The sequence below is a fragment of the Argentina silus genome (assembly GCF_951799395.1).
Source record: "Argentina silus genome assembly, chromosome: 7".
In the NCBI taxonomy this organism is placed as follows: Eukaryota; Metazoa; Chordata; class Actinopteri; order Argentiniformes; family Argentinidae; genus Argentina; species Argentina silus.
Window position 1 is genome coordinate 17,229,450 of NC_139661.1, and position 12,500 is coordinate 17,241,949.

Genomic DNA, 12,500 nt, shown 5'->3' on the forward strand with positions numbered 1-12,500 from the left:
CACACACACACACACACACACACACACAGTATTTTCCCATAGACACAGAGAACCAAAGATACATTAAATCAAATCCACATGTTTAAGCGCAAACAACACATACACACAAACACATTGATATGCATGTACAAACACTGAAGTACACAAACAGATCACACAGAGATATAAATTACATCCATATTGAACACTAAAGCAAACATCTATGAATGAGAACAGGCACACCAGTAAACACTTTCTCACACAAACAATGCATTTATCAGCCAGAGAAAAAACTGTAAATACACCACGCAGAGCCAACTGCATCTCCAGAGCACATTCCAAAGTTGTTCATCAGTTATGTTTTCCGATTAAATATGAAATTTATAATTTATCCGCTTGCGCAAGCCAGTGTGACTTGTAGCGAGCTTGCCGACATTATAATTTCTATGTGGTTTTCCGTTTTTTGGGGGGTTTGTTTGCTTTTTGGAGGATGAATGTACTGCTTTCCCCTCAGTGACAGTTTGGATCAGGCTGAGATTTGAACCGGCTCAGTACAGTACAGTACCGTCTGTGTATCCTCTCCTGGCCACGCCACAGTACTGGGTCTGTGTGGACAGTGTGGTACAGTATGGTGGGCTGGAGTGGACAGGACAGAAAGAGAGAAGGATGGAATTAAGAAATGTGAATGTGGAGATTAAAAAAGGGGGAGGGTGGGAAATTGTGATAGAGGAGTGCACAGGAGACTAGGGTAGGATGTGGAGAGAGAGAGAGAGAGAGAGAGTGTGCAGGAGACTAGGGTAGGATGTGGAGAGAGAGAGAGAGAGAGAGAGAGAGTGTGCAGGAGACTAGGGTAGGAGGTGGAGAGAGAGAGAGAGAGAGTGTGCAGGAGAGACAGAGCGCAGCGAGAAAGAAAAGAGTGAGGCAGAGAGGAAGAGAGAGGGAGTACGGGGCGAGGGAGGGGGTGGATGGACCAATGGGATGGACCCTACGGCAGCTGCTGCTGCTGCTGTTGTTGTGTTGCCTGACTGGCTGGCTGTTTACCTCCTGCACCCAGCCTCCAGCCTCCAGCCTCCAGCCTCCATCCTCCTGTTTGTCAAAGGAAGCTGGCTCAAACCACAGCATTTCACTGGTTCCTGCTTTCCTGCACACACAGAGTAGCCATTCACGCCTGTCCACCCTCGCCCTAACCACACCAGGAGCCAGGCTGGGGGCGGGGGGGCATGGGGGGGGCTAGAGGGCTGGGAGTGAGTGTGTGTGTGTGTGTGTGTTTGCACCCGCGTGCCCGTGTGTGTGTGCGTGCATGTGAGTGTGTGTGTGTGTGTAGTGGAGTGGGGGTGGGCTGAATTCTGGGAGCCAGGGGGCGTGGGTGATCAGATAGATACAATGCTCCCATTCTCCACCACCTCTCCATCCTCATGCCCACTCTTCTCTGTAGGACGGGCACATTCACGAATGGCAAAGATGCAAAGACAAGAGGCATAAAGAGAGAAAGCCACAGAATTCATTCAGTTGTTATTAATTCATTCATATCCTTTTATGCCGATTCAATGACAGTTAAATCTATGTTAGGACCCAGAGAGATACAGACATGTATTGTACTACACTGTCCCTCACAGAATCAACATGCTATAAAGGCTTACTGATATACTACTCTTCACACACACACACACACACACACACCTACCTCAGACACACACACCACACACACGCGCGCCTCACTCAGCTCCACAAACACCCCAGCGGTGCGGTGCCTCTCAGTAGGGAGTAGCACCGTGGCTGACTGAGATGAAGTGACCCGTTGTGGAGGAATGTGTTTTTGGCTCAGGCAGGAGCCAGGACTGTGTTAGCTTAGCACACCTTCTCTGTAGCAGGCAGGCCTGGGTTGTGTTAGCTTAGCACACCTAGCAGTCAGGAGCCAGGACTGTGTTAGCTTAGCACACCTAGCAGGTAGGCATTGGTTGTGTTAGCTTAACACATCTTCTGTGCAGCAGGCAGGCCTGGGAGAACTTAGGCTACCTAAACATCCTACAACTCTGAACAGCTGAACCAACACAGAGCAGAGAGGAATGGTGAACCTGGATCTCTACTGCTGACTGTGTGTGAATGAGTGAATGGATGGATACATGGGAGACTGAATTAATGAATGATTGAATTGATTAATGGATGGATGAATGGATGGATGGATGGATTAATAAACCAATGAATGCATGCATTAAAACATGAATATATGGATGGATGAATGAACTTCACTGCAACTTTAAATGCAAACTGTCACCTCTTTTCTCCTGTGCCTTAGTCCAATCAACAACAAAATCAACCAAACCAGAGTAGGCTTTCTAAGTACTTAAACCACAGTAGCCTTTCTAAGTACTCAAACCAGAGTAGCCTTTCTGAGACTGTTGACACATTGGTTTACTGACATGGTAGGCCTACTGGAAGGTGGTTTCATTTGCCCTTCACCCCACAGGATCTAAACTGACAGGAGAGTAGCAGAGCAGCAGTGGGTCTATACCTGGCTGTAGCCTTGCAGGGATGGCTAACTTTCGGGTTCAGGGTCTGTGACCCTGCAGCCATGGCTAAGTATAGAGTTTAGGGTTGTGTGAGGTCTAACGTGACTCCCAGGCAGCACACAGCCCCTGACCCCTGTGGAGGTCAAGGTCAGGGGTGGGGTGGGGTAAAGGGTCTGTTACCATGGGATCACAGCAGGTCAGTCCAGTGGTGAGAGTCTTAATACAACACAATAATTGAAAGAATTGATACTGATAGGCCTATGTGAAATCTGCCTTACCCATTACATTTACGCAACACCACAAACATTTATCTGAAGGGTCCCCTGGTGATGGTGTTGGGCAACAGTAACAATGTGGTGAAAGGATAATACCACCAGAGGGGGGTGGGGGGTGGTAGGGGGGCATCTATTTAAGGGAACAGGGTATACTTGTTCCTACAGAAGTGGATTATGGGAGGGATTAGAACATACAAGCGGTCTGGTAGAAGATAAAATACCATCCCATTACCACTAGCCCATGGCTCAAACGCAAACAACCCAACTTTGGCCTTTTGATTCACATATTAATCTGGGCTTCAATCCCCTTTGATTCTATTGTGGTACAACAGTTGTCAGTAACATGTCCCTTTGGACGTGAAGCTCCAGTGACAGTTGGCCCTGACTGGGCGCTGGGGAGGTTGGAGATCAGTGGGCGGGTTAAGTAATCTCCTCATAGCTCCTCCCAGGTCTCTGTCTAATCTTTCAGCAATCAGTGACAGGACCAACATCAGCGTCGTCAGGAGCAACAAGACAGGTGGCGGATAAGTCCCAGTATCCTGCTGCGCTCCAGTCTGGACCCCTGCTGAGTGGCCCAGGGGTGACCCTAGGGAGACACACACATGGTAACGCAGGCAAGCATACACACACACAAACACACACACGCAAGCATACAGACATGTGCACATGCACACACACACACTCATAAACACACACACACACACACACACCTGGATCTACAGCACTCACAGAGGAGAGCAGCTGATTAAGGCTCTTCTCAGTCATTTCAGACATTGTATTTTACCAATGCATTAATGCATTACAAAATATTTGGCTGTGATCTAAATGACCTTAGAAAGCCCTTGTTCTAAGTCATCCAGGCCTCTCTCCAGAACACACAGCCTGAAGGCTAATTATAGCCCTGGGAGAAAGTGGCCATCTAGGGCCCTCTGGCTGTGACCTCAGTGTAGGGGACAGGGAGCATGGGAGCAGGGGACTGAGGACTGGGGACTGGGGACAGAGACATGGAGGGCAGAGCACTGCCCCTGGAGAGCAGTCAATCAACCAACCATGGGGTTTCCCCTTTATATCAGTCTATGATCTACTGTGCAGTTAAGCTGTGTGTGAGTGTACATATGGGTGTGTTTATATGAGTGTATGTTTGTTTGTGTGTGTGTGTGTGTGTGTGTGTGTGTGAGAATGCGCGCACAATGTATGTGTAACTGTATGTTTATGAGTGTGTGTGTGTGTGTGTGTATGTGCTGTGTATATGTTTATGAGTGTGTGTGTATGCGTGTGCACATGCGTGCATGTGTGTGTGTACAGAGGTTGTATGACATCATGCTGACTCTCCGTTGGGAACCACTCATTTTCACTAGGACCGTTTCCTGTTCCCATCAGCCACCAGTGCAGGCTGGGAATTCTGGCATACCAGAAACAAAAGTCTTTAACAGCCCCGTCACTGCGGAGGTGTTTTACTGTTGGTCTCATGAGCGTTGTAACGGAGGAGAGGAGGGAAACAACAAAACATTCTAACAGAGCCAGGATTGTGGTCACTCCTATTTAAAAAAGACTTGTTAAAACTTGTAAAAGAAGGAGGAGAGAAGTCTCTTCCTGGAAGGTTGAAAAACAAACCAGTGACTATGCTCAAACTCCCTCTTTCTCCCTCCCTCTCTCTCTCTCAGCGGAGTTCTGACACAGCATGGTTCTGGAATGCCAAGTCCTCCGCTTGGTTCGGGGGTGTGTTCTCTTGTTTAATTGAACCACAGAAGCTCATAACTTGCTATGACCAATTGATGTCTAACCCATGTTGCTCGCAGATGAGCTCAGCTGAGCCACGATATGAACCCCTGGACAGACAGGGACCGGGCCTACAGAGACAACACAGTTCTATCTCTGGTCCCAGGCCCCCCGACACACAGCTAGGGCTTGAGGGATATACACCAATAACAACATTGAAGATGAAGGTTGTTAGACCATAGTAACTGTAGCTCATCCACAGAACTGTTATGAAACACCTTGAGGCCAAACCTTCACTGCCGGGGCTGAAGGTCCCCACAAGAACTCTGGCTGCAGTCACAGTGGGCCGTACAGCTCTGCGGCCTCAACCTCATGCACAAAGAATCGCTGTTCAAGCAACCCACCCAGGCAAGGAAGAGGGTGAGAGAGAGAGAGAGAGAGAGAGAGAGAGCGAGATGGGGGGGAAAAGGGGGGAGAGGGAGAGAGAGAGAGCAATGAGTCAAGGATGAACAGATCATTTCATTAAGCCATTAGGCGGACGTTGAACCGGTCTCTGAGGAGAAACACAAGCCTATCCAAGCATCACTGTGTACTGAGATATTACACAGAACACACAGTCAGGGACGGACGACACTGCTATCTGCCAAATTAGAACATTCATACATCATTTAGACCAGACTGACTGGCTTTTGTCAGTTGGGCTGTGTGGTAAACAAGCCAGTCCTGTTAAAGGAAGCTCTTTCATGGAGTTTAATTGGAGTGGTTAGAGACTGATTTCTGACTTCTGTGACTCGGATGAAAGAGTAGAACTCGTGAGAACATTAGGGACAGTTCTGGAACCGCTGGGGGGTTGGGGGGTGGGGGGTTAGAATGGAGCCAGAAAACACCATGGGTATTATGCGGTTCTAAACACTGTTCTAGTAAAAAGGGGCACAAAGGAGACCCATCTGGTTTGTGTACTAAATGACGGAGTTCCAGTTAGTGCACCCTTGGGTCTTATTCCAGAGCGAGAGAGAGAGAAGGAGAGAAGGAGAGAGGACAAAGCTCCAGCTCCACTCTGAGCAGATGTGGGGAGTCTGAGGAGGGCTTGGCAGTGGCACATTCTGAGGAGGGGGCTGGCACAAGGGTGTGTGTGTGTGTGTGTGTGTGTGTGTGTGTGTGTGTGTGTGTGTGTGTGTGTGTTTACTCAGCCACCCATCTTAATGTACCCAATACGCAGCCAACACCGTGACCACCTGGCTCCCTGCTTCCAACACATAAACAAAGGGACACCTCACAGTAGAGCTGTGATGCCATCCTGTGCCAGGGCAAACCTAAAGTGTGATATTACCTCCCAAACAGCGCCCCCCCCTCCCGCCCCCATCAGTGCCCTGTTAAGACTGGCACTCTTATTGTCATTGAGAGACAGAGTCTACGCGCCCCTAACACCCTAACACACGACAGCTGCAGCCCTCACAGCCAACCCGACATAGTTTCCCAACCAAGCAGCCAGGAGGCAAAAAAAATAATGGAGTATTATCATTTTCCTTTTGATATGGTTCTGTATCATTTCCAATGGCCAGATGTCTCCTCCAGTGCTCTCTTCTCCTCAGACTGAGATATTCAGTCCACTGGAGCTATTTCCTCAAAGACACTTCAGCTATTGCTCATCAAAGTAGCACACACAGTCTGTCTCCTACAGACGGGCTGTGTGTGTGTCATGCGATGCATGCTCTGATGGCACAGTCTCAAAATAACCTTATTTGTTATGTGGAATGCTCAACACTAAGGATGATGTCACACACTGTCTCTCAGTTGCAAGTTGCAAGAATCTTTTTGATCTAAAATGGTTCTCTGGCACACCCCCCTCTCTCTTGTACACACACTCTCCATCTCTCCCTCCACAGTATATCACTCTCTCTTTCTCTCAAACACACACACACACACACACTAGCCCCTTTGGGGACTTATGAGTCCCATATGTGCAGCTGTGGAGGTCATGAGTGAACCCGGGTTAGAGAGAGAGAGAGAGAGAGAGACCCTGTAGCCTACAGTCCACGGCGTATGGTGTTGTTTTCTGTTTGCTGTCATTGAGAGCTCAGCCATCTGGAGACCACACCAGAGTATAAGCATGACCCTGTTTGTCACACAGATTCTTAAGTTACCCCCCCCTGCATCAACTTTAACATAACATGCAAGAGCACAGCTGTGAACTCGCTCACCAGAGTGGCTCATGTACTCTGGTGTCCTGTACACAGCTCCAACAGCACAGGGCACGGTGGGGTACTAGGTTATACCTTGCCACATCAGAGACTCTGACAGAGAAAGACCACAGATTACACAGCGCGCTCTCTCTCTGTCTCTCCCTCTCTACTGCCACCCTATGATTTGCACGCCCTAGCTTGAAAATGTCACCTTATCAAAACGCCCTGTAACTTTGCGTGAGACAGCACAGATATAGTGACAGCGGTCACACAACACTTAATGCCCGGCAGAATAAAAGGGAAAAAAAAAAAAAAAAAACAGACGGCGCTAGAATAGAATAGCTGGAGGGGATGGGGGGGGGAGTTGCAGTCACAAGGGGGTCCGCTGGATAGACTACATTACCTGTAAACTCAGGGCAATCTGACGAATGTACATCATATTCAGGTCCTCCAAAATTCGTAGTTTTTCCTCCATGTCTGTATATCTGTCCATTGGCATCCCTCGAAGAAATATCCAGAAATGAATTGAGGTTTACTTTAAAGTGTTTACTTCCACGCCCCCCTTTAACTTAATATGTCATCATTGAAAAGCGTTAAACCTCGTTTCTCATAGAAAAGCGCATGAACGTTCATACCTGCACAAGAAAATAAACTTTTCACAGAGTAACAGACGATCCCTCTGATATAGATCCACTTCAATCATTCACTGATTAGTCAATAAAGTGCGGTGCGTCGCGCACAAGCCTCCAAAATAATGGTCAAACGCGCATTAACAGTGTTTGTTCTCTGTAGTAGTAGTTCTCTGTATCCAATCCAGTGTAGTTAGTTTAAAACTTCAACCTGCACAACCGCTACTTTTCCTCGATCGCAGGCAGACGCACAGAATCCTGCTGCTGACACCGTACAGTAACACTGTTCATAAAATCACCAACTAGTCCACTGCGCGTATTCTTGACTACTTTTCACCAAGCAACAAAGACCTTCTCAAACACCCACAGCCAACAGCCCTCCGAAACAGTGGGGAATAGAATGGTTCTTTTTAAATGCAATTCTTCTCTTTGTGTCCTAGCGTCCAGATTGTGAGTGCCGTCTGTCCGCTGTGGCAAGACCTCTCCACAAAAGGGCATCGCCTCCGCGGGAGCTAACAGTACAACTACTCCACTGTGCGCTCCACACCCCGAGTCTTCGCGCTAGATTAACCCGTACGCGCCTCTTGCAACGGAGCATTAAACAAACAAAAAAACAAGGAGTGAAAAAAAAAAAAAGTAAGACAGGGGAGAATTATTAGCCTACTTGTAGTTTCCACGCCCTTTAAAACAAACAAATACGAAAATACCAGACAATTATAGAGCCATTTAGAAAGACGGGGGTGGAGGAGTTTGGCTTTGTTCTTTTCAAATCAGTTGATAGCAAATTATGAAATTATAACCGTGTCAGATGGCGTTTTGTCACGGTTTGATACGCCAAGAAAAAATGGATTCCCAACCTAACAGCAAAAGCCAAGGTAAAGATTAACCCTTGAAAAGCCCACTCTGTCGTAAGGGAATGAGATATCAGATAGAATATTACTTAGGCTATTATGCATTTATTCAAAGTGGACATTCATCTAATAAGATTGTAGATTAGAGGAAAAAGAGAGATGGATAGAGAGAGATAAAGCATTATTCTGCATAATAGTGGGTCACGGGGTCAATGGCTTTTGGGATGGCCAATTCAAATGCATATTTGATAATACAAGTCCCTAGTGTCCAACATGGTAACGATCTTTCATTGCTTATCAATTATTCACTGTAGAGACTATTCAGGAAATCCTGTCAGGCAATTTAAAAATGACCTCAAGAGACACAAAAAAACGCTGAAGTGGATGGTCGTCAGCTTAAAATGTTAAACCAAAATAATATGTACAAATAACAGGATGTAGGCTTACAATTTGACAAACTATATTGTTAAAACATTCCACAATAGAATCGTTTTTTTTTTTTTTAAATAATATCGGATAATCTGTTCATCCTATATTCCTTGAGAATTTCCCTGCGTGAAGGTGTTAATTTATGATACCCATATAGCAATAACGAGCTGGAGTGTCAACAGTAAACTTCCCTGCGCTGTCACTGACACATCATAATCTTCCTCCTCAACTCTCAAAGCGCTGGATCTCCGAGCTTGCACATTACACATTATTTATAGCGTGTCTCCTCAGTGGCGTTTCGCAGTCCCAAAAATAATCCCAAAGCTACGCGTTCTAGAAACTCCCACCTTTTGGAAAAACTTTCCCTTACTCCTGAGACAGTTCTAGATTTATGAAGCCTATTCTGTACTCTTCGAAACATAACAATGGAGAGAGCTGAAGCAGGCAGGCATCCTTTTCATTCTCTTCTTGTGCGCGCCCTGTACCGGGTTCAGCTGTTTAGCTCCAGTGAGTTATTGAGGATGTGTGTGTGTATGTGTTTGTGGTGTGTGTGTTTGTGTGTGCTCTTCCCTGTGAACCCCGCTCACGGGAAACTGGCGTCATCTCGCGCACAACTCTGCGGCACGGAAGGGCCATTAAAATACACATTCCTCCTGTGTTCATCACAAACACACACACACACACACACACACCTCTTCTCACCCTTGCCAGTACTCAATCACACTAAAACACATGTCCCAAACAGAATCTTGTACTCTTGAGTCGTAAAAGGACGTGGAGAAGGTAAACTTTGGAAACAAAGGCTCTGTAAAGTTCTCTCCACACCGAGAGCACAGGAGCAGGGCAGCAACAGTAGCTCTCTGGCCCGGGTCATTTCCCCATGAAAAGCCTCCACCCTGAGGTTTAAATTACCTAGCTAATCTCCCTCAGACAGCACGTTAAACAGGGAGAATGAAAGGAGATGTATTGTTCTAGCGGAGGGGTGGGAGGTGGAAAGAGAAAATAGTTGTGGAGAAAGAGCACTGGGAGGGTGTTCAGTGTTCATGAAAACAGTCTGGTGGCTGGTTCTGACCTCCCAGTCTCCCCAGACCCCCGACTCCCCACTGAAACTCTATCTGACGGGTGGAACTCCAGGGCAGCTTTGGAGAAATACCCCCCCCCACACACACGCCACTTATCAAAACATCACCCCCCCCCCCCAGCCCCAACATTATGTTAAAACAGTAATACCTCCTAATCAAAGGAAAGAATGTTCTGTATGGTTCTCTCCAGAGAAGTCATGATATTCTCATTGCAATGCTTCTCTCTGCCTGCTGACAGGAGAAACATGGCAGGTTTAAAGGGGTATAAAACCTGACGTTGGGTTTGGCTACTCTGTACTGTTATCCCTGTGTCTCTCTTCCTCATTCCTCCTGTCTACTAAAAAACATGTCAAACATATGAAAGGGGAATCTCACTCTCCTTTATAACAAACATGTGTCCACCCTTCCTGGTCCTTCAGAACAATTCTGGCCACATTCCATCTTCTGTCCTCCACACAGGAGACTGAATAGGCCCTAGCCATTAATACTGTTTCTCATGTAACTCATCCAATTCAACCAGAACATCAACAAAAACATCACAGAGGAATTATATTCATTCACCGCTCCTTTAACAAATCAACTGCAGACAATTGACTGTGAAATCCAGTTGGAAGCCCTTCGCAGGGCACTTGGCGACCGAACAATGTAGTACAGTTGAAGCACAAACACAGTACATAGGCCTCCGGTACATCCCCGCTCAGACAGCTACGGTACAATAGGCCGAGGGGAGAAGCAAGCACAGCACATTGTGTCAGAGCACAAAGACTGTCACAACACCACACAGCCCTGACAAGAGCCCGGAGGCTCACATCACCGCTAGAGAAAACAACTATTATCTAAATGACAGGGTGTGCTAGGAAGGCGGCTAGTTGAAGTTGTTACCTGGGGGAAAGGGGACGGGGGACGGGGGACGGGGGACGGGGGGCTGATGATCAGGTAGAGTGTTGACTGTAGCGGAGCCAGCTGTGCTAATTCGCTAATGTGAAGTGTGAAGGCACAACGTTTACCAACCAGGCGTTACAACACAGCTGTTGATCCTGGATTAGCAATAACACGTGTGTTGAAGGACCTATGAGGTAGGTACGTTTGGTTTGATTGACTCAGCTTGGTTGAGGGAGAACTACAAGAGTCAAGAGTCCCTTTTTTTGAGAATAGTCTCAATGTCCTGTGTCTATTAACCATCCAGGAATGAGGATGTGCTTATCTTTTATCCATTACATAAGAGGAGAATGAGGAAAAAGGAGCCACATTCGTAAACTGATGCCCGTCTCTCTCTCTCTCTCTCTCTGGCCCTCTCTGGTGCTGTTTCATACAGACACACGCGCGCGCACACACACACACACACACACACACACACACACACACACACACACACACACACACACACTCTTGTGTATGCCAGTCTAGCCCTCGACCTTACTGTACATTAGCTCTCCTTCAGAAGGTCGGGCTGCGCTGGTCCGTGTTTACAATGCCTGGCGTGTTCTGTGTTCCTGAGCGGAAGCACAGAGGAATACGGCACATTTCCTGTCCTAATCAGCGGGGTGGAACTCAGGGGTGGTCTGGGTCGACCAGTCAGAGATGAGATGGTTCAGTGGATACAGAGCTAGTGGTGGTCTGGGTGGACCAGTCAGAGATGAGATAGTTCAGTGGACACAGAGCTAGTGGTGGGAGAAGGTGGGAGGAAGAGGAGGGAGAGGAAGACAGTCTCCGCTGTCTAACATTCTGTAACTTTTACCCTACTAAACGTTAACCAACGTTATTGAATTTGAGTCATTCTCCTTTGTTAGATTAACCCCCTTACTGTTCAGGGTCAGGGGTCCACTTCCTGGATCATTGATAGATCATTGATTCCCCAGAGGACATACTGTACAGTGGTTAGGGAGAGGGATGGGGAGGATCTCAATAGTCTACAGATGCTTCCTCGCTTCCTCATCTCCTCACCTCCTTTCCTCCATCAGTTCTCCTAAGAGACAGTTGGAGCTGAGCGACCGAGAGCTAATACCTGACAGCCATCATCCGTCCATATCACTGTCTTTCACCTCTCTCCTGTTTTTAAATCTGTGCTGATGAAGAGGAGGAGACGATGAGAGGAGGAAGCAATTGAGGATTGTTGACATTTACCCCCAAGGAGAGGAAGCAGTACCAGAGAGTGTTGTGTGTTCAGCCCTACAGTCTTGTCAGTCCTGCCTCCACTCTGCCCCACCATCAGACAGCAGGGCCCCAAACCACAACAAAGAACCCTGACTGTCATCTACACACATCTGTAAACTGAACCCCACCCACGCTGCAGCTCCCACACACTAATGTCAACACACACACACACACACACGCACACGCACACGCACACGCACACGCACACACACGCACACACACAAACAAAGACACACAGACACACACTAGAGCGAACATACTGTACTGTAAACACGCACACACATGCATGGGCATGCGTGGCACACACACACACACACACACCCACACACACACACACACACACACAGACACAAGAACTGTGGGAAAACTTCCTCTGACCCTCAGACACAAATGTAGCCGGTCAAGGCCTGCCTGCTGTCTGAATATGACAGCCAAAAAGTCCTCTCCAGACCTGGGTCTCAGGGGGAGAACGGGGGAGAGTGGTTTCCAGAAGAGGGGATTCTCAGACTGCAGTGATTCAGCCAGAGTGGTGGCGGTGGGCGTCAGGCGCATCACACAACACACCTGGTTCACCTTTATGACATCACGTGATGAGCTGTGAATCCAGATGGCAGGCACACAGAAAACCCCCCGGAGGAAGAAAACGCTGTCAACACACACACAGAACCAGACAAGACGAGTCGACAACA

At 47.6% G+C, this 12,500-nt stretch overlaps 1 protein-coding gene across 3 annotated transcripts in view; it reads right to left on the minus strand.

Annotated features, from left to right (window-relative positions):
* Positions 1-12,500, minus strand: part of rtkna (rhotekin a) — a 51,605-nt gene that overhangs the window by 27,577 nt on the left and 11,528 nt on the right. Inside the window, exon 1 of one of the 3 annotated variants that reach the window (XM_083674210.1) lies at positions 7,070-7,405. The exons of the other annotated variants lie outside the window; for them this stretch is intronic. Within the exon in view, the coding sequence (XP_083530336.1) occupies positions 7,070-7,165 (96 nt within the window). The 5' untranslated portion in view covers positions 7,166-7,405. Of the gene's footprint in view, positions 1-7,069; positions 7,406-12,500 lie in introns of those variants that run through there. 3 annotated transcript variants of the gene reach the window in all.